The 25,369-nt window shown below is 44.0% G+C and overlaps 1 protein-coding gene and 1 long non-coding RNA gene across 4 annotated transcripts in view; one reads left to right on the forward strand and one right to left on the reverse strand.

The window, feature by feature from the left end:
* Positions 1-2,994, reverse strand: part of LOC111262930 (solute carrier family 4 member 11) — a 184,607-nt gene extending 181,613 nt beyond the window's left edge. Inside the window, exon 1 of the mRNA XM_086969364.1 lies at positions 106-2,994. Coding sequence (XP_086825490.1) covers positions 106-603 — 498 coding nt within the window. The 5' untranslated portion in view covers positions 604-2,994. The remainder of the gene's footprint in view (positions 1-105) is intronic.
* Positions 1-24,992, forward strand: part of LOC111262931 (uncharacterized) — a 61,129-nt gene extending 36,137 nt beyond the window's left edge. For all 3 annotated transcript variants that reach the window (XR_002681930.2, XR_002681927.2, XR_002681928.2), the window contains 2 exons: positions 22,510-22,946; positions 23,962-24,992. This is a non-coding gene — a long non-coding RNA (uncharacterized LOC111262931). The remainder of the gene's footprint in view (positions 1-22,509; positions 22,947-23,961) is intronic.
* Positions 24,993-25,369: the final 377 nt, after the last annotated feature.

The following is a 25,369-nucleotide window of genomic DNA, read 5'->3' on the forward strand; positions in this document are numbered from 1 at the left end:
CAGTAGTAAAGGTTTTGTTGTACGTAGAAGAAGTCAGACATCAAAATGATGCAAGAACAAAAAAAACACGCATAACAAGGAGAATAAACATTTTATCGTACTCACCTTGTGCAGCATCCTGTCGACGATCCCTTCCAGTGATGTCTCTTGTACGTCGAGTAGTAATACGGCCTGGATGAGGAACTGGTCGACGTCCATGGTGGCCCGCACTTCCGCGCCGAAGTCCCGCATCGGAAGCCTCTGCAAAGCACAGTGCAGTAGCTCTCTCTGTACAGGTAGCGGCCCAGCAGACCGGCCCGAGGACACGTCTGAGGTGCGCCTCGAGCCGGACATCGCCGATAGCCGACGGCCAGCATTGACGACAACTTGGACGGCCTGCGCCGCAGCACTGCCAAAAGGCTTGAACGATTGCGATTGTGACGTCGACTTCGTTGAGGCGCGCCGTTGGTCGAGCGGCAGACCGGGCACCGAGAGCACCTCGACGACGCGGCAGCCCTCTACCTCGCCCGACGGCCGGGTGACCGCCGTCGCCGGGATGTTGGGCACCGACGCGCTGCGGTTGGCGCCAGCAGCCTCAGTCGGCAAGAGCGCCATCGTCAGCATCGCTGCGACGCCCCCGCCACTTGCCCCACTACCTCGGCCAAGGCAATCGGATGATGCCTCGGCGAACGAGTGTCGCGATGACGGCGGCTGCAACGATGCGCGAGTCGATGACTGTTTCGACGATGACGATAGCTGCTGCTGTTGTAGCAACTGTGATTGTTGCTGCTGCTGCTGCTGTAGCAGGCGAATGCAGCCGGGCGGGATTTCGACTTCCACCTCGGCCAGGGAATCGGGCGGTGATCGCGCCAGGTTTTCGAGCGCAGCCAGAGTAGCGGCGGCTTGTCCTGTGGGCGAAACAAGCGATCCGGGACCCGACCCGGATCCTGTGTTTGGTTCAGCCCCTGCCGAAGCCAAGGGCGACCTTACGCCGCCGCCGGCGGGGTTGCCGGCGGCGTTATCCACCGTGTCGCTCACGGCTTCGCCGGCGCTATTCTCTCTCTGCAGCAACGTATCCACCCTGTAGTGTGTGTCAGGTATGACCCCCCCCCCCACTACGTTGTAGATTTTCGTCGCAGACAGAATTTTCGCCGCTTGGTCGTCAATGCTATCGTCATCGACGTCCTCGAACTGTCAGACCCATCATCTATTTTTATAATTGTTTCATTTTAACCTCGTCAATGATAAATTCGCATTTATTCGTAATTGGTAGCAGTAGTTTTTGGTCGTTGTTTTTTTATGACTGTTGCACTAGGTGAGTAGTAGAAATAGGTGTATCGGTTGCTATAGCTGTATTTAGATCTGCCATATTAACTCCTGTAGGAGGGGCCGTTGTTTCGGTCGTTGCAGGAAAACGTACTTCTGCTGTTGCTGCTATTCGTGTTGCCACTGCGGAGACGTCTTCGACGTCGCGGCCGACCCGAGCTAGCAGGGTTAGCGCGATGATTAGCAGCACTTCTGCAACCAAAAAGGTATTCGTAACCTAAAACCAACGATCGCCGTCTCATCATGTTCTTCCGAGTTTTCTGGCAGCGTCCCACATCTCTGTCTTGGCCACATCGTATCTAGCATCTGTCTCCCTTTTAGCCGCGGATCTGTCCAGCAGCGAAACCCAACTATGTTGAGCTATTTAGCGTCAAAATGCTCCGAAACTGCTCTCGAGAGAGGTATTGTAGGTGTCGAAACTGCTCACAAACAGTGGTAATAACGCAGAGAACAATAACAACGGACAGAACAAAGGACACACTTACAGGGATACGGACTGCAAATGGATACAGTAGGGATAGGGCCTAGCGACAGAAGTAGCTGTGTCGTTTGAGACCGGCCGCTCCCTTGCCAATGTCCGCGGTTAAGAGCGATGACGGGTAACCGTCATCAACAGCTAATCGTCTATGGCGTTCGTTTCGAGTGGATTGGCATCTCGTTGTGCGTAAACCAATGACTGTGGTTTGCCATTGCAACTGGAAACGCGTCGTCATGGTCATCTGTGGAGGCGCCCTCGCTTACCGAAAAGTTAATTTGGCTGATGAGAGCTCAAGGCTTCGTTTTCGGAAGGGTAGCCAAACTGTACAAAATACAGCGGCCTGATGCACAATCTGCATCTGCAAATCACTGACTGTTAGACTATCTCTAAGACCATAACAGATAACCGTACAGGTCGAAGGTGGTTGCTTCGTCGTATGCAGCACGAAGCCGCAACAGGATAGCAGCAAAAAATTCTGGCTCTTTGGGGTGACACCTTGTTTCTCACCAACTTTCAAGTTCAGCAGACGATTCTTTCCGACGAGACAGCTGTACTGTATATATCAATATGTCGACCTGACCTTTGTGTACACTGCTATGTTTATGTAACTTTGTTGGTTTTACGGAGGCACACTATGATTCTCTCTGGTGAATCTTCTATACCATATCCTAGATGTGTAAGCAGACACGAAAGCACATAAGATGGAAAAATTATCGATGCAGAGAACTGACGACAGGGCAAGTACCTCACTGCTCGCGGAGCAATCAAGATACAACCATCACCATATTAATCGATGATTTTAGAGTGATTGATTCATTCGATGCTTGATTACCACTGATGCTGTCGTTACACGATACACTTCAGAACACTTTCTGGGCAGAATTCGCTTTGGTGCCTTTCTCACGATTTTTTTCGCACTGGCGTTGCTGCGTAGAGGTAACAGTAGGCTGACGACAATCAGGTCGGCACTGGATAGGTTAGTTAGTAATTACGGCAGTATTACCAGCATAAGAAGCCTCAGCGCCACACAATATTAACCGTAATAGACGAACGTTAATGCGTCACAATATTGCTTTGGCAAGCGAGTTGCAGATTTCAGGTAGGTTAGCAATAAGGGTAGCTTTGTATAGCGATAGAAATATTACCGAAACGCTAACGACCAGCTTTGTTTGTTTTGCTTTGACCTTAAAATAAAAGGACCAGCGCATCGACGATCAATGAAGGCTACGAAAGGCTTTTAATAAAAAAAAATTAACAAATAATAGAAGGAATAGTAATAATATGATAATGATAATAATGACAATTGCTGTAGCAACATACACCAATACAAACTACACTATGTATAGATAGATGTATCCACGACGAGCGTGCAAAGCGCCCCTGCACACAAGAATCTGATGATCGGTAAAAAGCAAGTTTTCCGTACAATTCCTTAAGGATTGGATTAAATAAGTTTAGTTTATATTTATAATTTCGTAGCTTAGCTCGATCCCGCTTGATGAAGATCGTTACTGGACGATAATGCTGAAACGGTACCGTAATTTCTAGCTGCTATACCTGTAGCTGAGGTCACTGGCTAATAGGCCGTCAGATAGTGAAGATCACGTAAGGCTTGCTACTTGGGACAAAATGCTGACTCAGTTTGATTGGGATTGTAACACGACTTTTTTTTTTGTCATCTGCTCTCGGAGTAATTGTTGGAAGGTACGGCTGATCTGACGATTAATCGGAAAATTGCTGTTGTTGCTTTTGTTATTGAAGGCTGTCAGCGATAGTCTTCGGTCAACAAAGTCAACGAATAATTACGATAATCCATAAAGAATACGATAGATTGTTAATCAATAATCGGAAGGTCAACGCTGAAGGAAAATTAGCCACTTGATACAATAAGGCTACGACTTCAAATTCGGTATGCCGACAACCATTCTCTTTGACAGCTTTACTGGTTGTTGTTGTTGTTTTTGTTGTTGCTACTGTTGTCGTTGTCGTCGTTTTCACCAGTCACCTTCTCGACAATAATAACAATAATGATCAACAGGCACTGAGACCAAAACAACACACGTTAACACTTTCGGCACGTTACTGCTTCTAATCGGTAAAAGCCGCATGACTGGGCTGGTTTCTATCCATGCAGTCGTCACGAGGTCTGCGCGGGCAGACTGTCGCACTCTTTGTGGCCAATGATATCTATGATCGACGGCGGGTGTCGATAACCCGCCTATATGGTCACCATCTTTAACCTAGTCACCATACCAACTTCGGAGACCCGCGCTGTTCTTCCCACACACGTACGTGCGCACACAACGACCATGAGTGACAATGTGAGCAACCTAAAAAACTGTTGTGTGCACACTGCGATAAATCCACTGCCGAGCTGCACGCCTTCATTCGGGATCATGGGCAACTTAAGCGCGTTAGCGTCGACGACGCGTGCTCAGTGGCGGCGCGGCAAGCGATACACGATACATACATCTATAATGGTATTTACAGTTTATCTATAAGATGTCTGGGCTGAAGTTAATAGGAGCTAAAGCTGGAAAACGGTGTATGCACTTGCAGAAGTTGCTATGATTTTAATTATGGTAACATTAAGGGTCGCCATAGAAAACCTGAAACCTGTGTCAAATTTATGCCAATTCTCTGAAAATCTGGGTTTTGACACTTCGTTGGCGTCTTCAAAGATAAATCGGTAACTGATTTGTGTAACGCATCTGCTGACGGGACTCAGCGACTCCCAGCAGACCCTCTCAGCCTCTGCTTACCCAATTTATAGAGCAGATCAGGCAATAAATCACTATTAGAGATGATTGTTGCTGCTTGATTCAGGAACTATTCAGCTAAACCTCGCCGTTGGATTACTACTAGTAGTTGTTGTTACTGTTGTTATTACTTCCAAAGTCGACGCTGATGAAACACCTAGGCTCACTTTTGAACAATTCTTTCAGCAGACAAGCAACGCACCGACTTTTTTTCTCTAGCGTTTTTGTTCCCCTAGAGACTTCTAGATTTCCATCACCAACATCGGCGGTGGTTGTTTTCGTGACGTCTGCGGTACTAATAGCGGCATCGTCAATTTGCTAGACGATCCTACTTGGGCTGCGGTCTCCGCCGTTGCCGTCTCAACTCATCTGCCAATAGCGAAAAAGGCTGACGAGCCGAAGTCCAGCGGCGAGCACATGCGCTTATTGTGGGAAACCAAACAACAGCACGAGCTCCGTGCTCGACGGGGCGCAGTGGGACTCTGAGACTCTGAGACAGTCGACGGTCTTCTCTTCCCGGTCTCTCTTCTTTGATCGTAGGTCCGTTTCGGCCGCAAGAGGGCGCGCAAGTAGACGCGCACCCACGTCCTGCCACGTTCGTCGCTGCCTGGCTTGCTCCTGTATCAGTCGCTGGCGCTTGTCCTGAGCTGCTACAGTTGCCATTTGCGCTGCCGCTCCTCGTGGTGGAGAGTTGTTTTTATTGCCCCTCCAACAGCATCAATAGCGGTAGTCGGAGCGGGAGCACGACATTGCTGAGTTGCAGCGGCGGCGGCAGCAGCAGCAGCAAGCCCAGCACAAGCAAAGCAGACCAAACAAATCTTACCCAATGAGTCTTAGGGGTGCAGAGGCACCAAGCAAGAAAGCAAGCTAGTTGAGGCTGGCATCGTCATCGTTTGCAACCAGTTCTCTCGGCCGACAGCTCTCAACCAAAGACAGATTCGCTCTTATGTTCACCGCAGCGGAGCGGTGGCAGCAGTGGGGGTGGCGGCCCGTAGGGACAAAAACGGAGGCAACGGTGGCTGGCTAGGAGGGTGAAAAGCCGTCAACGGGGCAACTAAACGACCCAACGATAGACGAAGGGGCAGAAGCGAGGTCGTCAATGTGACAAGTCCCGGCCGACCCCGTAAACCCTCTTCGCGATAGTGCCCCTGGACGCTAACGTTTCTCGTTTGACACTCGCCACGTTACCTCGGACGTTTCAATGCCGCTGCGCGAGTTTGGTAGTGGCAATGCGGAGCAATCCAATTTTGTGCGAAATCTTCAGCCATAGAGGATCGAGAAGCCCGGTACAAGAAACAGAAACCCTATTACTTCTACCCGTCTACTTGAGCGCCACCCTGTTCGTCAACTCACCTCGGATAACGAATTGAGTCAAAAAAATTATAACAACAAACCTATATATACACGTAACCCCGTAAAACCCATTCTGAGCTCTTGAACTCCCCCACAACAGTTCAGGCTACTCTTGCAGATCTGACACACGTTTTACGCAAACGGTGCAAATACACGAGTGTGTCAACGCACCTGCATAACGTAACGATCCGAAACAGTCACAAACAGAGTGGTTGCGCAAAATGCGCCACCTTTTCACACAAGTACCTCTCATAGGAGGTGCTCTGAACCCTCGGCTGTCGACTATTTGCACAGATAGACGACGTTCTTGGCTGCGTGACCAGTGAGTAACTGCGGTTTCTCCGTACTGATCCTGTGACTGTTGGCACTCGATTGTAGTTTTTTGAGGGCCAGCGGCTTCGGTGGAGTCAGTCTGCTACATTGAATTGGCCACTGCCTTCTGCTGCCGGAGTGTCCAATGCTCCACTTATCAATACAGCCAAACGGCGAAGTCAACAGAGATCAGTGGTCCCTGGCATCGTTTTCGTGCCGATGGCGACAACGTTCGTCCTGGTGTCCTCTGCGATGCTCAGTCGTTTTAACCTTTAGGTTTGCTACTGCAATGGATGCTCAGGCTGACAGCGGTAGACATCGGTAAACACCGTGGGAGCGACAGCAATAGAAATTGTAATATCTTTGAAGTACCTCTGTGAGAAACAATAGAGATCGATGTAAATTCGATTACTTCGGTTCATTAAGATTATCATACAAAAGCAAATACTTCGTTTGGCATGGGCTTGTGGACAGGTAACACGATGTAAGTTGTTCTATAAAGAGGGATCGGAAACATGAAAGTGGGCGCAATTGGATCGGGGGCGTCCCTTGATTATTGCGTCGAAGATGGACTTTTTTGCGTCGTTCTTCGACTATGTATATATCCCTTCTTATCTGCACGTCACAGGTGTATTAACGCAAAGACCGCACTTGTTATACGATGGTGACACTATGACACAACCTTCATCTGTATAGAAGAGAAGTATGTGGCGACATGGCATTTTGTTGAGGAAAAATCATTTCACTAGGTTAGGATTGACCAAAGTTGTTTATTTCAATTAGTACTGAATGACATAGTGGCTTAGTCGCCATTGATGCCTTTATACCACCCTCAGTATTGGATTGTCGGCGATAACTAAACAAATCCGAAAAAAAAAAAAATATTAAACAAATCCGTAAAAGGTTTGATAATCCCAATGCTCACAAACATTTGAAATTTCCTTTGATTATCTGTTTTGGCGATACCTGCAACTTCGTCCATATTGAAAGCAAGAAAGACATAGATCTTTCAGCATTTTCCTATAGAAACTTGCCACGTGTAATATCTTAATGGGCATTTTTCAAGTTCGAATACTTATGAGATTAAATCGCATATTATTAATTTTTTGATATATATTAAATAGGCGTATGTTCTTATAGGCGAGAATACAGCTCATTGACGACAGCTTAAAGTATATAGCATTATATTCTTCTGTAATAGTAATTTACAAGGAACAATAGTTTTGGTGGCATTCGGCCTGGGTGCCTACGTCTTGTGTTAGGTACGAAAGCAAAAGTCTTCTTCGCAAAAGAATATTTCTTGAATGAGTATATCGCCGAAAAAAGTATTTATACCCCAACAGTGTACTCATAAGATTGTGGATATCGAGCAAGCTCACTGAGAAGGTGGCCATGCAAATATGTCTGCATGAGCAGAAATAATTATTAGACGTATTAGCGAATGTATAAAGACAAAAACCTAGATTAAAATTATTTAATTGCAGAACACCTCCGTAAAGGTCAGCCTTTATTTTCGTCCTAACCAGTATTCTTCATCGATTGCTAAGCTAAGCTTTCTTCAGCATAAGTCGCTTCAGCTACAAGCTTTCCTCTAAATCGTATTTTGGAGGGGGTGAACGGGTGTCTGGCTTAAACTTGTAATTCTCGTCACATATGTTGTATGGGCCTTGAGATTTTTTCGAGCGGTGGCAAGGGACAATGCCACATGCAGCCATATATATCCGAGCTTATACAATTAAAACTTGATCATTTAGCTAATGCTGAGATAGGTCTTCTTCGATCGAGTTGCATCTTCTTCGATACTGTCCAGAAGGACATTACATCTGCGTAAGTAGGTATAGCATCAACTCTTACATAAATGTCCTATAACATTTCGCTACTTTGCTTGTAGCAGTATATTTGTGACACAACAAACGAATTCGTGTTATAGATCGTGATACCTTACGAATTATATCACATTCATTATCTTATCTTCTGCTGCTACTACAACCATTTTTATTAGATACGTGTATACCTTGAGATAATCGACTAACTGAAAATCTTATGGAAGATAACTTGGTCTGTTGAACAACACGGCACTTGATGCGGTTCTAGATTACAGAACATGCTAGGTGAGCTTGCCTGAGTGGGTCCCAGGACAAGGCTTAAATGTTTGGCGCCGCTGTGTTCAGCCAGACCAATTCCGTTCGCTCTACTCGTCCTCTTATGACAGGCTTCATCGCACTACCGGCTTTTCATGCCTGCATGAGTGTCTAAGGCCAGTCTCTCTTCTTCGTTTTTGGGTCGCTGCCGCTGCAAGGCATCCTAGTTGACATGAAATACCGACATCAAACCATCTGCGCGTGCCGTTACGGGTGGGACTCCTTACCAAAAACGTGTGCTGCTTTTTTTTTCTGAAACAATTCAAGGAAAGCGTGACCAATGGAAAGGTGTCCCAATGATTGTTCCCGTTTCCTTTAAGATGTCGCTAGTATCCATAATCCACCTTGGCCGTTTTATAGATGGAAGTAACAACTGCCGCTACGAGAGCGCAAACACGGAGCGCAACGCCTAAAGGCCCAACGACAGCAACTGTGTTAATAGTAGCGATCTTCGTAGACAAAAAGAAGATAGGGGTATATGTAGCAGGGTAAACGTGCCCGATCTGAAGTAAAAGTTTCAGAATCTAATAGGCGTAACGATTTTAAGCTAGTTCACTCGTTATGTCTAGCAAACTATTTAGAGAGCGTTGTAGCGAACCATTATATTAACTCCCAAATGTATTTGCGTATCTCATAGGTTTCTATGCTCCGTGATACCTTACATCAATATATGTACTTCTATTCAGTGCTCTCTTTTTAGAGATACCACGCACTAATAAAAATATATATTCCACAATTTTTGGAACCATTGCTTGTAACCTTTATATTTATATGGTATAAAAAAACACAAAGGGAACTCTCTGATTCCCTAAATACCCAATTATCCTGAAATTCATATATACGGAACCTACTCGATGATTATATACCTAGGTGTATCTCTCGCGTGTTTTTAACATCCGTAAAAACAAATAACTATACTTGCTCTCCTGTAGCTAGTTCGAGCTATCGGCACGATTACGCACGGTTTCTACCACAAGGTAGCTATCGTGGAGCGTTGATCCAATGTAGACTGTCCAAGCGAGGATTTGAATACTTGTTAATGTATAAAAACAACTACCGCTCCTGCCACCGTTCAAATGAACTCGCTTCTTGGGACTGGCCAAGGTGCGCTTTTGGGACAGGAGAACTACTTCAGTCTGCTGTCGACGATACATAAAAGAGAAATAAAGAGGGTGCAGACAACCTCAAAACAACGCCAATGAGACCTCTAGCGAATGATTCGAATCCATACGTTTTCACTTATGCTCGGTTCCTTTGGCTTGCCGTCATGTGCTTCCTGTCTGCATAGTATTCAGTTAGCAAGCATGACACCTTTATCCGCATGCAGAGTTCTTCTCTTTGGTTGGCTTTCTACTAAAACGACGAGAAGCCATACGGATCTCAAAAAGCTTAACCGTAAGATGCCAAAGTCTTTGGATCTGAACCGGCGTCTAACAAGGACCATCTTTCAGAATTCGAGCGAAGCTAATCGAACTGGCCTGTATGCTACTCAAAAACGAAATCTTTGTTGCCCTATCAAAATGATATCGCATCAGCGGAAAACGGAGAGCTTCCTTAAACCTTTTACAGAAACGGCAGATTCTGCTTCCGCATTACCTGACGTTTTATATATCTATATATAACGTCAGGTAACATATATATATATATATATATATATATATCTGTATCAGCGCGTTTGCCGATAAAATGAAGCGACGCGAGACTAAGATATGTGCATTGTTCACCGAAGGACCAGTTTTTCAAATCCAGATAGAGGATTTGATCAAAAAAAGGATAGCGCTATATCAGACGAATGAGAGAGCAGAAAAAGAAAACATAGAAACAGGACCAGATCACTGAGACCTCTCCTGACGTCCCAGAACATTGGTGCGCAATGCGATACAATTAGAGCATAAGGCTATTGGCAAGACAAATAGACTCTAGTACCGTATGAAACTCTGCCGCACTGCACTAGTGAAACGTCTAATTTGTCACTAGACAAACACATTGCAGTAGCGGCCTTTGTTTCCTGAAATGGTGAACCATCGTTACCGCCGGGCCTAACGTTACGGCTATCCGGCCCTCTGCATAACGCTGGAAATCTCACTGGCTGCCAGCTCTTACAACTCGGCTCATTTTAACCCCCACAAGAGCCGTGAGTCCTAGCGTTAGACGCGGTATAAGCCGTTATTTGGAGTATAGATTGCTTAATGCTGTGATGAAGAGATTTTGCTTCTCAGGACTGTTGCATCGGAAGTGGTAGAAAACGCGTTAAGTATTGCGACTGCAGTACTGGAGACGATCTAGACCACCATCTCCCTCGCGGCCTCCGCCTTGTACGACAAACCGCTAATTTGTGTTTGACATGTATTTGACTCGACATGGACGCAAGGTAGGCTTGCTCTTACTTCTGCCTATCCAAACTAAACAACGGTTAAACCAAGTAAGCGCGGTGTAGAGAATAGCCACTGTCTGACAAGAACGACTAACATCAGCTCGCTTCCGGTTTTATTCCTGTTTGCAAATGCTTGGAGGCGCTCACTAAAAGCTTACAAAACCTTGCGACCGGCTGCCGCCATAGCCATCAACGGCTTCCTGGCATTCCAAGCTCAACGGGGTTATACGGCTCACTGGGCAGACAACTTTATAAGGAGTAAATCAGGTTTGCCATTAGCTCACTCACTAGGAAGGGTCTCATATAATATTCATAGTTCGCGCTGGACTGATGGTTCTGGTTTGGCTGATGGTACGAGCTAAAGAAGCCGTTCGGAAGGCAATTTATACTAATCAGATCAGTCACAAGTGCGGTGGGGGAACAACCGGCAGCGAAAAGTCAGCTGACAAACTGTAGAGAAATGTTCAGTTTCAGAGTACCAGCGAGAGCGCAAAGATTGCAACCTATCGAAAGTGACTCATTATATATTTGACCACAAGTGGCCTTCAGTCAAGTTGACTCGAGCCAAATTGGATCATCGATTCTAAGCACATACGTGCAAGCATCGACGGTGTGGAAGTACTTGCACTAGAAATCTAACTAAACAAAAAGACCCAATTTGTACCGGTCGTATTTTCCTTCTTTTTTTTTTTTGATCGTGGCCCCTTTCTAGTACACGCACTGTAGGTGGAGTACTGTTAACCATAGTGATTTTTGTAGAAAAGCAGCTAGAAATTCACTTTTCAGCATTAATTTGTAGCCGATTTAGCGGGTTGGTTGTATTTCGTGTTATTGAGCAACATTACGAATTTACCTCCTGGTCGACATCTCTTTCTTGCTGCATAGACCCCCTTCGATTTAATTTGTTTCTTTTGCTAGCACGATGTCTACTCGTAATGTCACTATGTCATCGGATATAACCGGTGTCAAGGCCGTCAATTACTACTACATCCCGTCAATATATGTGGTGCCCCCTGGAGTTTATGTAGGGAACTTCACAAGACTAACGGCGCCACCTAGCGAACACTTACGCTACCGGCCATGCATTCCCACGCATCCTTGGGAAGAAGGCGGGCCCGTATAGGAAAGGACAGTTCTACTACAATGAGCGCAGAGTAAAAACAGCTGATTCATTCATGGTCTTTAGTTGCGGGCGTTTCCGTAGAGGGCGGCACAGACCCCGCGAACAGGTGGGTCACAAGAAAGATATCAGCGACACGGTGAAAAATAAGGTCACGAGCGCAAAATACGCAAAGAGAACGACCTTATCTCGCTGAGTATGGAAGACGGACTTAGGCTGTGACAATGAGCAAGAAATTGGCCACCGATAGTGGCTAAGGGTGAGCTCATATACCTGTATATGTAAATACGTGAACATGTCACGTTAGCCTAAACAATAGACATCGACATCGAGCTAAGTGAAGACCACGTCCACTTACGTGTAGTAAGATTCGTTTTTGAAACTGTCGGCCATGATCAATTTCGCACAGTTCCTAATAAAGCTTTGCTAACTTAAAACTGATTGTTATATAAAATCAACAAAATCAGGCTTTATCGTTTGGAATCACTTTCCGTTTTAGAAAATTGTACTGAAGGCGTGCACACCAACGTCGTACGTCGACACTAGTCAACGGAATTGTTTCTAGAACAGCAGCAACAGTCTTAGCAGTGACAAGGCTTTTGAGGCATATCTAAACCCATTATTTCCACTTCATCCATGCCATATAGATGAAGTAAACGCATGAGTATATTCTTAGGGATAGCGAAACAAGTCGTTCGTCACAACGCGGATCGCCAACTCCGTAATTATTCCGCAGTCAAATGTTTGGCCTGTGTTAGACATCCCGACATATCCGATATTATTATTAGGATCACTGATGCCTATAATTTTGCTGCACACGTGCAAAGCAATTGAAACGATTGGAAAATCGGAGATCCTCATTTAAAAAGACAGTACAGTTTGTATCAAATAATAAAGGTCACTTTTGGATCTGACTTAGCGACTCTATATGAGCGTGCTCGGTGGAAAGAGTATATATATGTTCCTTCAAGTTTAGTTTGCGCATGACGTAGGGATATTTTCCAGTTATTATTTATTATATTATTCGTTATATTTCCAATCATGTTGTAAAGTTACCCGGAAGGCTTATAGGGATTACTATAATTAAGAGGACAAGCTGCCAATGCTACTATTTGTTGCTAGAAGAAACGGCGAATATCAGAATTTTATCCTACGACGCAGTTCATCAGTCCAATTCAACTGACTACTAGACCGGGTGATAAGGTATTTAATATCTGCTTCAATTCACTAGAGAAATTTTATGTTTTTCGTTCACAATGAGGCTGGGCTGTATCTCAATAAATTATTTGTTTACTAGAGAACTTGGGGGTTGGTAACTGTATACGTTTCGTCTAAGTGAGAAGTGACTGCTTGCCTAGGAGACTGCTGGAGAGAGCTACATAATTACGCACTTTGACAACAGCTTACCTCAAATTTAGCATACATAAGGGAAACCTCATCACCGTCGTCTGAAATTAAACAGAAAATGCGCCAATTAGTAGATAACTAATGGATTTGTATGAAAATCAAACTAACTACCCAACGTTACACAACGTATAATCATGGCTGATTCATACATGCCCTTTACGACAGGAACACACAGATCTGAAAGCTTGCACCATAGGCCTTTCTAAGAATATTTAATACTTTCCAATCACACCTATACGTAGAATTCTGTCATCAAAAATATCCGTTTGTGTTCTAGTGACGATCGGACATTAAAACTAGAGTAACATGTATAAAGCAATCCAGACTCCTTGAAAAAGCTTTTTTTTTTCCTGTAGAAAAGCTAAACCGGTTCGGAGATATATTAGTCAGGTTTGCGAAACGTAATTACGTCTTGTGACTGCTGTCAATTGTAGACTTGTTTTCATACCGATGCCGAGCTTGCCGCCGTTGAAATATACTAGGTTTGCATGAAGGTTCTCCAGTTCTCTCATCAGCTACTCGAAGGTCGTCTATGAATCATTTCGTCATAAGATTTTTAAGGGCTGGATGATCTCCTGTGTACTATCCTTGCATATGCCCTGCTTAAATCTTGTCTCTCTTTCAGTAATGCACTTATACACCAAACAGATAATTATGATCCGATCCAAATAATTATTTCTTCATCGTCGAGGCTCTACGCTTATTTTACCCATCTATGTTGTCTAGGAAAAAAAAACTAAAGGCCGTAGCACAAATTCATCCTGTTTATAAAACGACTATACATCTTATAAACAGTACGGTAGTCAGTGTAATCAACAAGCATTTGAACTGCTAGTCCAAATAAGGGAAACTGCAGGGTCTCGGATTAACGTTTATTCTCTTATGGCTTTCTAGTTGTGATAGCTTCCTTTCTCTTTGCAGGTACAATCCTTATCATACCCCCACCGCGACTCCGGTTATTCGACCAGCCCCTGACCGCGCTCTGGTTATTTTCGACTTTTTTTTTGTTACGAACACATTCTGCTCAATCTAAGCTTTTTTCTTCTTCTAAACAATTAGCGCTGTCTCTCTCGCTGCCTCCATATAACCTTGTACTTGAAATAGTGTGAATAGCGTGCCCAGTGATGAGCCATAGGAGTCCGTCGACATAGGGTTCGCTGATTTCAAAGTGAGGTGCGTCTTCGCCTTTTGAATATTCCCTTAAATGAACTAGTGATACAAAGGTGGTCAGCTCGAGCGAGAGGTTTACACACCATCCCAAATGCCATCAAGTCGACCGGGATGATCTGGTGCAAAGTATTTATTCCAAATAATGTTTGATAGGATAGCATCAATGTTCGAGTTAAGACTCTTTACACTATGGGATATTTTTGCAAATAGTACCAGTAAGCAATGGATTATACTCCATTCTAGTGTAGGCAAATCAACATTTTTAGCACGAAATAGGCAATGCAGCTAGGAAAATGTTTTCACAAATTTTGAAAAGGTACAATTTGATCTTATAAAAAACCACGATAGATGATCAACCAATGTAAGCCTCTCGAATCAGGTTTTAGACGCTATTACAGAAAATTATAAAATGCGAGTATGGGGTGCCCTTAGGAATTGACAAAACAAATTTGGGCCACCATTAAATAGCAGTAATTTTTCTTGACCCGTTTCCGTTAATATGTTTTCGTCCGAGTAGCTACAGGCTTGTACCGATGCACACCAATTAAATGCGCAATTAATAAGACATATTGGTCTCCTGCGAGTGGGTTTTTGCAGAGCAATTAGCTTGCAAGCAGTCATACAGAGAGATATACTTCCAGTATAGAAATCCACTGGTAGGGAAACCTATTTTAAAAGGTATTGTACATTAGTTAAAACTATTAATGATTGCATTCCGAGTTCACGTCTGGAAGTTGAGGCATAGGAGAAAAATAATCCAATCACGTTTGAAGTCCTTTAGCGGTAACACTTGATGGGCTCGCTGTCTAGTTAAATGGCTCTTATCAGCTGCTTCACCTAGCTGCTTGCCGATTGCATAAATAGTGGTATCAAATTAAGCGAAGTTAAGCCGACGATCCTCCACCAAGCGTCGTTCCATCGAGCCTCGCTGATACGGCCGAGATAAAATGTTGAAGCTTTGATTTATCAGCAATACTACTCTATATTAGCAATGAACAGTGAGGATTCAATCTCACAATGATCGACAAACTGTTATGGATAACCAAATGCGTGTTTCTATTAAAACAATTGTCAATCTATCTAACATCTTATGTCTCATAAACATGAGCTTAGTCATGCCAACAAAATGTTTTTTAGAAGCGACCCATATTTGATCAAGTGTCTTTTACTAAACAAGCTAATCCGCCTTTAACGGACTTTAATAAATACCTGCAAAAGTGTCAATGGAAAGCGCACCAAAAATGGATAGGCTAAGGAAACGCGAATGATGGGCACTGACAACCAACTAAGCACCCTTACACTTATGTGACTTACCACCCAGCTGTCACACGAGATATTTTCATGGCGGTTGCCCTAACCAGGGCAACATCGAATGTCCCACCAGCACTACCAACAGTTTTGGCCAATGAGCCGGCCATGTTAGCAACCACAGCTGTGCTCTGGTGTAGATTGGCCCATGCCTCTATGTAGCCGTCAGGGTAAGTTGAACAACAGGCATGACAACACAATCGAATTGACTTTTCTGCTAGCTGTCTGCCAGCTGCCTAACCCCAGCTCACCTTGGTAGCAAACGTTATCGGTCATTTGTTTCCGCTCTGATGAGAGCAGGAGTACGGAAGCAGATGTAGGAGATGGCATCGTTAGCGATTAGTTGTCCGGACCAGCTATTCAGCCAATGCTGCTTGCTAGTCTGATGACCTGCATCTCTACCGTTCCTTACAAATAACATGTCCCGCCACGCGAACAGGATCGGCTGACTCGACTGTTGATGACGGCAACTTGTTGTCTTATACCTCCTTTTCCGTATCGTCTTTTCCTGACCTCCTTTTCCGTATTTGCTGCCCTCATATCTTCCTCGCCCGTCTTGTCTAGGCGCTTATTTTTCTCGCGACTGTGGTGGCTGAGTACTGCGGCATCTGCTCTAACTGTCGTTGTAACTAGAACTGGTCTGCAGCCTTTCCCGCTGTTGTTACTCTTTTTTCTCCAATAGCTGACCTTCGCACCCGTACCGCAGACTGGCGAGACACAAGCTTTGACCCATCTTGGTGCGTCCAGACTGCCAGACGCAGCCCATAGTAAAAAAGAACAGAAGCGGCAAGAAGACAACAAAATAGCATTCTCTTCGCATCTGCGCAAAGCAGCGTTGAACCACTTAAACAGAAGAATTTTGTAGAACGTCGCCTCAGAGATATAGCCGTTCGTCTTTTGGCATTGACGACGGCTACGGCAATGGCAACAGAACCATCTAACGCAGAGAGTGTGTCAGAGGTTTAAAGCGGTGAGGCTTTACAGATATTGAAGATACTGATAAGAAATAGAGAATCCCACCGATTGGTCATGAGTGTGACTCACAGGCAACCATGAAGTATGAATGTAAATCGTAAAAAATACGCACAGAAAAAATCAAAAGAAAGAAGAGCTGAGTGACGGAAACTACACTTGCATCTTGAATGAACAACGTACGCATTCGGTACTTACGTGCCTATTCTGGAGCTGATGCATAAGCATCGCGAGACAAGAGCCAGTTCCGATCCCAGATATCTAAATTCAGTTCCATGTTTTTGGCCAGGATCAAGTAGAAGTGTAGAAAGAAACGAAATGCGCCGTAATTCAGGCGCTTCGGGAAAAGAGACGGCAACTTTAGACGGCTTAAATAACTAAGTGGCTTCCATGTCCTTCCGACTGTCGGTGAAGAGGGTCCATGAGTGAAGCAGGTAGAGAAGAACGCATGAATGAACGAAGCAAACGGCAAGGAAAGGCCAAATGGAGCGTGAAATTACCGAAGGTTGCACACATTCCACGCACAATATGCTGGGCGCAACTCGGCGTATGATTAGTGGTAATGCCTAAAGTTAAGGGTCTATGACACCTCCCTACTTGCTGATGCCCACCTTGCGAGTTTCTGTAAAGATTTGCCCAAGGGCTGTGCTTGAAAAGGGCTGTAATGAGTTCGTTTTAATTCTTTCTTAATTTTCTTATAAACTCCTTTTTAGCGCCTCATATTTGGTCGGCCTAGAGAGGGTCTAGAAAGAAGGTATTTCTATCTTTATACTTTTACGGTTGGCGTATTTTGTATCCCGATTAAGGTTGTTTGCATATCTGAGATTAAAAAAAACGGGGATCATTAGCGTGTTATAAATATATTACACTCCTATCCTATGAGTGTATATATATATATATATATATACAGACGCGAAATAAGAGTAGAAAAAAAGGGTAAAATAAATTGTCCATAATCTTAAATCAAGTTGTGCAGTGATTTCAAGTCGTTATTGATATAAGTAAAATCACATACATGCTATCTATATCGCAATTATGTTGAACAGTTAGTGCCCACAGTAAAGCCTAGATCAAAAAATACACACGTATATCGTAAAGCACAGGCTCTCCTTCGCTATAATCGTAACAAAAAAATATGCCTTAACCAGTATCGAAAGAAGTACCTTAAAATGCTCTGCATCACTTACTTACCTCAGACCTTCATTCATTTGGCCTAACTAATTTTGTAAAAATGAACATTTCATCACTGAAAACTTTCAATGTATCACTAGGTAATTTAGGTAGATTAAAGTTATCTATGCATATCGAATGCATATACCAAATGAAACAGAGAAAGTCCGGTACCTTTAAGTTCCATTCAAGCGAACAGGGATGATCTAACCCTCATATAAGCAGTGGCTTATCATTCAAGCGAGTCATCGTTTATGCTCTATATTGCCAAACAATTTCGTCACGTTACAGGAACACGCTAAGTTATCTGTATTTCATAACATGGGTAACAATTATAATATACAAGATGGCATATGCAATAAACGTATTTAGTTCCGCTTTGTTAAAGCCTATCACAATCTCTCCGCGCAAAGCTTTGATTCATTTTTTCAGTTTTAGCTGGTTTAACAATTGTGACAGTTAGCCTATTATTTGCATTATTTAGACTTTATAATTTGTTTCAAAACAGAATATTTCCTTCACGTTTTTTTAACTTGTTACTATATTTTGTCAATATTTGAAATCTTGGCTTCAGTATGGATACAGTTTAGGGACAAACAACATTATCCTAGTCTTCTTCGCTTCGTTTCTCCTCTTTATTAGCCATTTTACTCATTTGTCGTTATTATCTCATTACATTATTTTACAAGAAATTGCCCACACTATTCCGCGCTCGAGTTCTGATTCGCGTGAAGAGCAGGGGGCTGATGTGAGTGTCGCTCGAACGAGCGTTCGGTTGCTGTTACTTCAAGCTATCTCAGCTTCAACCCTGTGCAACCTTTTCCATGAACAAGCATTACCTCGCGAGAACGTCGACTACCACGAATACAAGCCACTGGCATCCCCGGCGCAGGAACGCGTCAGGCAGCAGCAAGGCGACCATAGTCCCCATAAATCGTCTTCGTCTCTCTTTGCTTGAAAGTGGCGCGTCATTCCGCCTCGCAAAAGTGGGACAGTGAGAAAAATACAAACAGAAAACGGAAACACGATACAGGCATCCAGGAGCAAAGAAAAGCTCACGTCGAGGAGCCCGAAGGCTCGTTCGATATGAGCTGGCGAACAACGCGGTGTCGGCAAGCCTTCCCGTGGCCACGTGTGGTCGCCGCTGTACCCGTTGGAACGCGCAAAGCGTGGACTGCAATTTCTCTTTCTTCGTCCCCTTTCTCCTTCTCAGATGGCTGCTGTGGTAGTAGGAAGCTTAGCACTTGACTTGCTGCAGGGCTGACACGACACCAACGTTCTGCTAGCATTCTCGTCCCAAACGAACAACGGCAGCCGTAGGTTTCATCCGCTAACCCCGACGGTAGGGTTCGACATGCCCTCCTCCCCTGTCTTGTTCAAGCGTTTTTTTGAGCTGCCACAGCTCAAATTCGCTTAAAGGCAGTACGGAGCTCAAGCGTTAAGTCATATTTTGTACTCTACTCGATGCTGGCGTTCTGCCTACGCATAATGAGGTAATGCATCGGCTGAAGCAGTCCCAAGCCCGATTTTGTCGAGCACCGCACCACATCGCTAACAGCAGCGTTTGTAACAGCGTTTAAGAGTAGGAGGTTATACTTAAGGGAAACGTGCACCAACACATTACAAAACCCGCTGCCTGCTCTAGGTGACGCACCTTATCACTGACGGTGGCGTCGACTTCAGCGTAAGGTCGTCGGTATGCCGTTGATATCGACTTCTATAGGAAATCAGGCTCGCGGAGATTTTCTTATTCTTTGAAGGAACTGATGTCAGTGCAGTATGGGCAGGATCCGCAGTGAACGACGATGGCATGCAATGACTGTACACAACCTGGAAGTAGTAGCTTGCGGGGCCGAGTAAACTGGCTAATGCTAGTGAATCCGCCTTTTATACGACGCTATTGTCGGCACCGGAGTATTCGTTAACCGGCTTCGGGCATGACTATGACTTTTTCCTATCGTCCAAGAACCATGCCCAACGCCTCTATGCGGAGGCTCTTTTAACCAAACGCCAAGCAGCTTATTCTCCTTCGACCTCCTTGTTTGTCCTCGCGGGCAATGGTAGCGGCGGTGGCAACCGCAATAAATTCACATCCTCAGCAGTGACATCTTTATCACATTGTAGACCGCGGCTTCTTCCAGTCAAAGAGCTCTAGCCCTGCTATTATACCCTGTCTTATACAACAGGTCAAACCTCCGAAACGAGAAGAACCAGGAGACGAACCAGTAAGACAGACTATGCAAAACTGCCATTCGTCCACAGACTGGCATGACTATGTTCATATGGTGATGCGCGCAAATAAGCACTAAAAAATGAAAGACTATAGAAAAGCGAATCAGTAGAAAACGAAATACAAAGGCCATCCGTGTTACTCAGGAAGACAATATGTAGCCGTCCAACCCTGTCAACTACAACAACTGTAATCACCAACGGCAGCAATAATTCAATCACGGCCTGCTCTGCGACGCTGCTTCTTGGAATGTTCGGTCAGCGTGAGCCTTAGGCCTGCAACATTCATGTTATGCGCTTATATAAATTATATCATAAAAAGAAAGAACATATAGAGTATACATACGTATTCTATTTACAGTGTTGTGGGATACATATAATTGAATACGACTCTGAGAAGAACGCCTCTAAAGAAAGGGCCTAAGTTTCTGCAAGAGTCTATTACCTAGTAGAATAAAACAGATGGATGTTGGAGCGACCACCCTTAGTTTTTGGACTTTGATTGCCATTAATGTAACAACCTTAAGATAATGATTATATCTTAATATTGCACGTCGCGAAAGAGTTCTTCGTGGAACTAATTGACTCTATCGAAAAGGTAACGGTAAGAACGTAAATATTTTTAGGGTTGATAGGTAGCTAATAGCCTATATACGAACCAGCTGATATACGGTACATTACAAGATGTAAACATGATAACATATCCTTGTAGCTAATGCGCACGAGGTGTTTTTTTTCTTGCAGAATCTCTACAGCTGAGTGCGTTATTTGCCTAACGTAGTAAAAGACAAGAGATCCTTGTTGTGCAATTGTTAATCAGCGTCAAGTCGTGCGAGGTAGGTGTAGCGAACCACCTAAAATCCGTAAAGATATTATGTTGTGTAAATGCAGTCTTACAGCTTTTGATCGGTTCACGTTCGACCGCAAGACTCTGACCAACGAGAACTGCACGCGTGGATGCTTAGACCACGATATCCATCAGATAAAAATTCAGATTTGTAGCGCTACTACGTATATTAATAATTCGACTCCCTGCACAGAGGTACAGTCGTTGGTGGAACCTAGAATGTGGGTGGCTTTTCGATCGTCGTTGAGTGTTACTCATGCTCCGGGGCCTACTACTGTTCACGTGAACAGGCAGGAACAGAATAAAAAATCGTGATTAAGAAAGAAAAAAACCGAAAAAGTGGGCGAACACGAAACCAGAATCTAGGTCTGCGTATGTTCACGCTACATGTTCGAAGCAAGCATTGCTACGCGGTTTGGAAACGACGCGGGCGATCGGAGGCGCACGCGCCACGAAGATCTTCACCGAAAGCGGCCGATAAGAAGTTGGTCTATGTAAGCTTCTTCTAGACCGGGCGCACAAAGCAAGAAAGAACCTTTCCTGCCCTACTAGTGGACGCTTTTTGGGAATCAGGTCGACAAAAATACGAGCACACGTACGCATCTTTTTCCGTAGGTTAAGAGGCTCATTTCTGAGTTGTGAAGGACCGAAACAGCAAGTTTCCGCTTCGGGGGACGCGTTAGGGGGTAAAACCGCAGTCGTATCCACCCCTATTGCTGTGGAAGCATATGGCGGCGGCGGAGGCATCGCTGTTGCCACCGGTTCCCGGCAAACATGGCACGGGCTCGCGCTTGCTCGATTTCCTTCTTTAAATTTTGTTACTTTCAACTCTGCACGTCTTAGTGTATTTGAGCATACGTCTGAGTTAAGCCCAAAATGAATCCGGGCCGTTACATTGCTCACAACTCGAAATGCAGGTAGACGACCGGCACTTACTAAACACATTAATCATAATGTTAGCGCTAGGTAAGGTTACGGCTTGAGTTAAATGTACTGTCTGCTTTCTGCGCCTGCTACCATCTCGCTTGACCTCTCATCGTAACCTGGAAGTTTTGAAAAGTGAGCATTAGTCTTTCCATGCATAGGGTAGACATTGGGTCGAATAACGCTAAAGCAAATACATACATTACGTGCACGGTTATGGGGATAAGTTACTAATTTAAGGTAATATAGTATTCCTCCTTTTAGCAATTCTCGCATTTATATGCAAAGTTATTTCTCGATTAATTTCTAATATGATGTGATACCTTCAACTAGATGGTGCAAGACACAATCGTGGGCGGGATTTGTATCGATTTCTAAAATCACCGAGGAAATTTCAACTGGGTCATTTTTTTTTATTGCTGATCAATACATCACAGTTATTAGACTACCCTATTCCCACGAGCACTAGTTCTTCATTGTGTCGGTGTTTCGGCGAACGACTATTTGTCGGACGCTGGCTGCTAGTAAGGGACTGTGTATCCATCAGCACCCGCTTGCTGTTGCATGAACCGTATCTTCTGCGTTTTGTCTTTGTGGATTATTGCCGTAACGCGTACTCTATCTTTTTCTTTTGGAATAGGTAGCAGATCCATGGCGCTATAACCTCATCAGGATGAACGGGGTCCCTAGAGCGAGCGAACTCAAGGAAGAGGGAAAGCGGGAAAATAAAGTTTCCACTGTTCAAAACGACACCGTGATGCATTCGTTGCTTCGTACATCGTCTCCGAAACAGAGCCGTCCGAAGGCAAGATAGAGCTAAGAGCGCGGCAACAGATAGCCCAACAACATCTGATTACCTCAAGGCCTCTCGCCGAGCTTGCCTCATCCCTGAAAAATTTTCATCCCATTGGAGCGTACCCTTGGCTGCATACAGACCTACTGGCATACAAATCACTGCGCTCGAAGGCAGAAAACAGACTCAGCAAATACGTACTAGTCAAGAGTATAAGGGAAGCTACTTTTCGAGCGGCTTCACTTGGATCGAGACCACTTCTGGGCCAAAACGGGAGAAAACGAGTAAGGGCTCTCTTGTTTATCTTGAGACTTTTGCACGAATAATAAGCGGACCGCAAAAGCTTGCTAAGCACCTGTGCCTTAACCCCTGAAACCAAAACTACTCCCCGAATCTTCTGCTATTGTAACTGCGATTCATATGTTCTGTTTGAACAGAAAGAAGAGAACTCATCTCTGCCAGTCATGAATGACAATCAGTTTTAAATAAAGTCTTTCGGTAGACTTTGAGGACTTTGCCAAGTGCATGAATTCCTTCACTTGGTCACGATAAAATTCTCTGTTGTACTCCTTTAGGTAGCCCTACTCACAATGATCATTAAAATGTACTGCTATGCCTATGTATATATATATATATATGTATATACCCATATATATATATGTATATAAAGAAGGGGGAGATTATAGAAATGCCTTAAGGAGACGATATATTTTATGCAGAGAGAGCCTGAGCTAATGAAACAGCAACGAAACGATACCAGGCATCGTTTGCTGCTGGTGCAGCTAAGAGTTTCAAGTCTTTGCCCCAACAATAATCATATTTTGAGAAGTTTTTCTATGCATCGCGATGGCTATTTACTGTGTCGGCATTTATTAAAACGCAGAGATAAGATAATAGTTTGTTAGCAACTTACTGTATAGCTTACGAGATTCTGCAAAATGCCAGCTACTATGACTACAATGGATAGAGACTCGATTCCTCTATACAGACATCATTCCAATTCTATTGCTCCAACAACTCAGTTGTATGTTCAGAACTTAAAAGTCGCATCGTATAAACAGGATGGTCGACATTAAGTCGCGTTGTAACAGGTCTACATGTCTATATGCTATACATAGGGCGCTACAGAGTTTGTGCGAAATAGCAAATTAGCTTTATATCTGCATGTGGGTTGTTTTTGGCTGCTAGCATTCTATGTAACACCATAATATGCCGATCACTCGAACAGTGTCACCTTTATCAATTTGCCATCGTGTTCGTGCGCCTTTAAACGTTCGCCTGTGTTTCTGCGTTGTGCAGGTCTTGCTGCCAGGATCTTTCAAGCGAGCCGGTGACCTCCTAGCGCTTCAGGTCTTATTTCGCTCGTAATAGAAGCCTCATATCTATCCATCGACGCCCTATCGCTTGACGATGAAAATCATTTGTGCGTGTTACACGAAGCATTATAACGATGACGATGGCGACGGCGACGGCAAACGGTTGCGTGCTGATGCTGCGACCATTGAATACGCCATTATTAGTCAACGGTGCGGTTATATTAAACTTAATTAAAATACGACTAAGATCTTATTTTGTTTCGACAGGCGGGGGCGGTAGCGGCAGGTCGAGCGACAGCGAGGTCCTCTAAATTTAGGTCTGAAGCCGAAGAGTCGAGTTACCTTGTGATTCTGCAAATAAGATCGATGACGGTAGCATAGAAGAAATCGAAAGAGACGGCATAAAACACGTTTACGCTCTTGCTATATGTGGCGGAGCTGCTCCAAGTGTCGTAAATTATGGTATCTTATTAAGTATGACAACAACATGATCATCCCTAATCAAACGTGTCGTTCGGATCCTACAACATTATAAATGTATGATTTCCTTTAGCGCATATGCCTCTTTTTATTGTACGAACAAACAGTCGGAATCACTTATTCGATATAGCTTATGGATTTGCCCTTAGTAGAAAGGATAGAAACGTTTCTCCGACAGGCCTATCAGGCAGCGTAGTAAGCATTCGCCAGCGTCGAAGTTTCAACCAGCAACGATCACATGGTAACGGTTTTTATGACAACACGTTTAAACAGATGCGTATTAGCCATCCAGAGCAGGCGCCAGACATGTCAGATATCATACGACGCGCAAGGTATGTAAGGCCAGCACAGTACCTTAGCCGGAAATTGCTTCGTACCAAATAGGTCCTATCACAGTGATCAGCCACACGAACACCAAAGTAACGTTTTGAAGCCTGATTAAATGTCAAGTAGAATTTGAATTCCCTTGAAACTGAAATAAACTCATTGATATAGAAAAAAAAATACAATCGCTAAGTTGGGCATATACTGAAACTTATTGTTTAATTAAGTAGTTAATTTCTATATTATCAGTTATTGCTATATTATTATATTATGCAAGAAACGTTGTTTGTTTCGTCAACTTATTTAGATGTGTTATCAACGACCTCGAAGTTCGCTTGTAAGGTAGATATACTAATCTGCATCAATACCGACAATGGTAATATTTGCTGCCTCATTTAAGAGATTTTAAAGAAACCTATTGGAAAAGAAGAAGTGACACATCCAATTTTTTATAAATTTGTAGTGGCCTACTTGTTTATTTTGAGCACTTCCCATTGGTTTGGTGTTGTTTAAAGAATATCGGCCTGAAATATGGCATTATCCGAAGATAGCTTTTGTCTACGTAACAGTCTCACAAGATTCAGCTA

Source organism: Varroa jacobsoni, unplaced genomic scaffold, assembly GCF_002532875.2.
Source record: "Varroa jacobsoni isolate VJ856 unplaced genomic scaffold, vjacob_1.0 scaffold_714, whole genome shotgun sequence".
NCBI classification, from domain to species: domain Eukaryota; kingdom Metazoa; phylum Arthropoda; class Arachnida; order Mesostigmata; family Varroidae; genus Varroa; species Varroa jacobsoni.